The sequence below is a fragment of the Camelina sativa genome, chromosome 17 (assembly GCF_000633955.1).
Source record: "Camelina sativa cultivar DH55 chromosome 17, Cs, whole genome shotgun sequence".
NCBI lineage: Eukaryota > Viridiplantae > Streptophyta > Magnoliopsida > Brassicales > Brassicaceae > Camelina > Camelina sativa.
Genome location: NC_025701.1, coordinates 24,081,321 through 24,086,218, shown reverse-complemented (window position 1 = coordinate 24,086,218; position 4,898 = coordinate 24,081,321). Strand labels below are relative to the sequence as shown.

The window sequence follows — 4,898 nt, the reverse complement described above, 5'->3', positions numbered from 1 at the left end:
GTATTAATAATAAACTATCCATTCTTTCCCTTCATGTTCATGGCAAGGTCAGGTTTATTCTAATAGTTTTAGAAAATATCAAAAGAAAGTATCATAGTTTTCACTTTTTATTATAGTGTATATATATTTTCAAATAATTAATACACGACAGCGTTGGCGAGAACAGAATCAAAGACGATTTACATACTTATAAGAGGAAGGAGTTTTTATTAACAAGTCTAATTAATTTCTTGCTTCACATTACTATTTTTTTTTTTTGAACAAACTACTAATCGGAGCTCTAACCGGAAGGGCAACCGGAAAGGCGGCGGCGCAAATATTAGGTTTAGGTTTTTTAGAGAGAAGGAAAAGAGAAAGGGGAGGAGAGAGACCCAACTTCGCTAGTAAAATTCGACTACAAACTACTAATTTTGTTATTCCCTACGTACTAATTTAGTCTGTAAATAACTTTTCCTTTTAGCTATAATTATAGAGTAGAGATAGTCTGATCTTGAAGCTCACTTGGTCAGAGGGCTTAGCTCCATCGTCGTGGTTCAATGGCAAAGAAGGAGAGGAGTAGAGATATACATGTGAAGAAAAACAAAAGAACAGATTACAAAAATGGCAGGGATGAGAAAAGTTAAGAGCTACGTAGAGTGTTTTCCACTTTTCTTTGGAAGAATATACAAAATTTCTATTTGCGTATTTCCAAATAACCAATTAATTATTATATATTAGCTGCAATTTGTATATTGAAAATTTAATATAGAAAAATTGTTTACGAGGAGAATCCAATAGCGAAATCTTGTGAATTCGATCGTGATAAGACTATACTAACAATTAACCGTGTGTCTTGGGGATGTTATTACGTGGATAAAAAACTCAATCATATCAATGTTGAATTAAATGAAACCACTAGCAAGTTGCAACGTACTTATGTTTCTCTATATATAGATAAATCACATATTGTGTCATGTATGCGCCGATACAAAGAGTAATTTGTGCAATTTTATGAGGAGATGATCAAATCACTAAATCTTGAGGAGCAAACAAAAACGTATGTGGAAAGCTGTTTTGATTGTAATGTTTTCAATGGAAGTACACGTGTCCATATTAGCTGTACTGCATGCTATAGTGACCTAACAAAAAGATGAGAAACTCTTTAAAGTGGCCACCAACACAAATGCATATATAGCGGGAGAGAAGCAACATGAGCTTCATCACATAAAAGAAGAAAAAACAAAAACAAATATCACTATAACTATACTCCACGATGATGATGAAGCACAAAGCCAACATGGCAATGGTCTTCGTACAGATCATCTACGCAGGAATGCCATTGCTCTCAAAAGTGGCCATCTCTCAAGGAACCAACCCTTTTGTCTTTGTTTTCTATAGACAAGCCTTCGCAGCTATTACCTTGTCCCCTTTCGCATTCTTCCTTGAAAGGTTCTTCTCTTTTATCACTCTATATATTCACATATTATGCTAGTTTGAATCCGCATGATGACACAACGATAACATTAGTATAAAAATCATTAAGCTACATATCATATTCTCATATTATATATGTTGTTTCGCAGCTCGAAGTCCTCCCCTCTATCGTTCACCTTGTTGCTCAAAATATTCTTTATCTCCTTATGCGGGTATAGATTACTAGTGTCTATTTCTATAAAATTGGAAATTTGATTTCTTGGACTCAAGTTATTAACTAAATGTCTAACAAAATTGATCTATATTGTTATAAAAAAACTAGACTTACGTTGAGTCTTAACCTCTACTATGTGGCCATTGACAACACCACCGCCACTTTTGCGGCAGCCACCACCAACGCGATCCCCTCTATCACTTTCGTCTTGGCTCTCCTGTTCAGGTACTATTACGATAATCGTCTTTCTTTAAACATATAAGCCCCGAGTTGATCGAAAGATTGTATTCTGTTTATTTTATTTTAATGGGGGTCAGAGAGCATAATACTTTATTTAAATTTTAATATAATATCTGATAAAAAGCTAAAGAATCGGTTAAAAAAATCAAATCAAATAAAATCACTTTGATCAATTATATTATTTCTTTTTATATTCTTAAAGCATATATCATATAACCCATATTATTTAATTTCATTTAACATATGGCAATTACAAATGTGAACAAGAATATAATATAACTGGTTATTTTAAAAGATGGTTTATTTTATGCAAGTATAATGTAACCAAGTTGTTATTTTGCTTTGTGTAAAAGTAAATTCTGTATGACAATAACAAAAAGTAAGCAGGAGAAAACCACAAATAGACTATTATGAGTTGAGTTTTGACTCAAAAGAGAAAGAACGAGGATTATAAATATTTAAAATAGCAACGGGTAGAGAAAGTTAATTATATCTTTACTAGTTTTGAATCATCTACATTTTTTAATAAAGTGTAGTGTAAGTGTGGCACAAACCATGCATGTCAAGGAAACTATATAGAATCAATATACTTATCTGAAATTATAATTAGAATTCAGACGGTAAATTGCTAAAATATCTGAACTAACTAAAGTTGACTTTGTGGGCACTGATGATCTAACTTGAATTTATATATATAATTCATATGAAAAGATTAGAGACGGTGACGTTGAAGAAGTCACATGGAGTGGCCAAAGTCATTGGTTCGATAGTTGGAATGTTGGGCGCATTAGTGTTCGCTTTTGTGAAAGGGCCAAGTTTGATCAACCACTATAATAGCAACACCATACCAAACGGCACCGTTACATCAACCAAAAATTCTATAAAAGGATCAATGACAATGCTCGCTGCCAATACTTGCTGGTGTTTGTGGATTATCATGCAGGTATGCCACTCACTGATCATCACTCACTCACTTTCATCACATTCACTAGTTGCCTTTAATCATTGTTCTTTTGTTCCGTCTATTTATTAATTTTTTTTAATCTCATTACTGTTTCCCTTAGAAAACACTATTATGATATGTATTACTATTACACAGATACACATTGAATAGTAACATTTATTGTGTGTGTGTGTTTTTTGTCGTTATATAAGGAAATTCCATGCCAAAACCCTAAATGATTTTGCTACCAAACCCCTNTTTTTTTTTTTTTTTTTTTTTTTTTTTTTTTTTTTTTTTGTGTGTGTTATCACGCAAAATTTTTAATTATTTTTAATGTATATATGAGAATATATATTTTTTGGGTAATATGAAAAATACATATTAATCTATAAGCTCACCTTCTTTTTTCTTTGTTATATACTGTGAGATACTCTGTGTTAAGAATATATCCAAAATTTAAGCTGTTTTTCAACGGACAGATAAATTTAGATTAGATTTATTTAAAACACAATTTTGTGAGATATCATACTTTGGAATATTTCACTTAAAAAATCCGATGTTACGTAATTGGACATTCACCATGATCTGAAAAGGACTAGTCATTTCTACACATTCATAATATATCGTTGGTAGTGGAGTAATGGACTATAGTATTGTCTTGTTCGGTTTGGAAATTATTTGGAACCAGTCTACGTCTATATTGGATAAAAGAAATTTGAGTCAAAACACAAATTACTTATCATAATAAGCTGCTAAAATATTCAACAACTTATGTCCATTGTACGGAAGCACTAAAAACAAGTACACCATTATTTTTAGACGTGACATAGGTATGACATCAAGTATATGTCCATTGAGACTACTACTCATATGTTTATGTGAAATTTGATTAAGTCTACCATCATTATAATGAAATATGTATTTTTTTTTTAGTATATGATATAACATTGTATATTTCACATATAATACGTACATTCTCTAACAACTTTGATTGATTGTGTTGTTAGAGCAAGGTTATGAAGGAATACCCGGCAAAGTTGCGGTTGGTGGCACTTCAATGCTTTTTCAGTTGCATACAAACCGCAGTTTGGGCAGTCGCGGTGAACAGAGATCCATCAGTTTGGAAGATCGAATTCGGCTTACCTCTTCTCTCAATGGCTTATTGTGTACGTTAACCTAATCGCATCAATTAAAATCGCAAAATTTTTATTTTAAATATCTGAAATATCTCTTTCTGATTATTGAAAAAATGATAAACCAAAATTAAATAGGGAATTATGGTGACTGGGCTCACATACTGGTTACAAGTATGGGCAATAGAAAAGAAAGGACCAGTATTCACTGCACTCTACACTCCTTTAGCTCTCATCATTACCTGCATCGTCTCATCTTTCCTTTTCAAGGAAACATTATACCTTGGAAGGTTTGTTGTTTATAGAAATAAATATTTTCATACTATATTCTACATATATGTATATGTAATTAGAATCTGATGTTAATTAAGAATTTTTTTTGTTTATATAAATGATGCAGTGTGGGTGGGGGAGTGTTGTTGGTGTGTGGACTATACCTTGGTCTGTGGGGTAAAACTAAAGAAGAGGAAATACAAATATATAGTGAAAAGCAAAGCCAAATAGAGATTAAAGAAGAAGTGACCATCGTCTAGTTGCAACACTTCAATTTTGGAATTTGGATACATGTTCACTTTCGAAGTTATCGTTGTTCCTCTTAGGCCTTATCACATTAATAATGTCCGCATGCATGTAGTGTATATATAGATGTGGAGTTTTTTCTTTTTCTTTTTTTACTCAAATGTAATGTTTTAACTAAAAATGTATTGTTACCATTTGGGTTTATGAACTCACTAGAGCCTTGTAATCATTCAGAAATTAACACAGAAGTTGAAAATCAAATAATGTGGGAAAATGATACACTCTTATGAAAATGTATTGTGTTGAGCTTGAGTCACATACATATGGCAATCTGTATCGTTCTCTGTCTCACGTCTTGGTCCACATTCTCCCAACATTTTAACTAGGAATACTGATATTTAAAATTTTAATCGTTCTCTGTCTCACGTCTTGGTCC

At 32.1% G+C, this 4,898-nt stretch overlaps 1 protein-coding gene across 1 annotated transcript; it reads left to right on the top strand.

Moving 5' to 3' along the window:
• On the top strand, positions 1,132 to 4,670 carry LOC104757921 (WAT1-related protein At1g43650). The gene is made up of 7 exons (XM_010480714.2): positions 1,132 to 1,428; positions 1,563 to 1,625; positions 1,736 to 1,852; positions 2,579 to 2,810; positions 3,818 to 3,976; positions 4,082 to 4,233; positions 4,344 to 4,670. The coding sequence occupies exons 1-7, from the start codon at positions 1,253 to 1,255 to the stop codon at positions 4,474 to 4,476; spliced, it is 1,032 nt and encodes a 343-aa protein (XP_010479016.1). The 5' UTR covers positions 1,132 to 1,252; the 3' UTR covers positions 4,477 to 4,670.

Excerpts from the sequence above, each read along its gene's own strand:
- LOC104757921 (XM_010480714.2), top strand. The coding sequence starts at position 1,253 with ATGATGATGAAGCACAAAGCCAACATGGCAATGGTCTTCGTACAGATC. Across the intron at positions 1,429-1,562 it reads TTCGCATTCTTCCTTGAAAG|CTCGAAGTCCTCCCCTCTAT; the intron begins GTTCTTCTCTTT and ends GTTGTTTCGCAG. Across the intron at positions 4,234-4,343 it reads GAAACATTATACCTTGGAAG|TGTGGGTGGGGGAGTGTTGT; the intron begins GTTTGTTGTTTA and ends TAAATGATGCAG.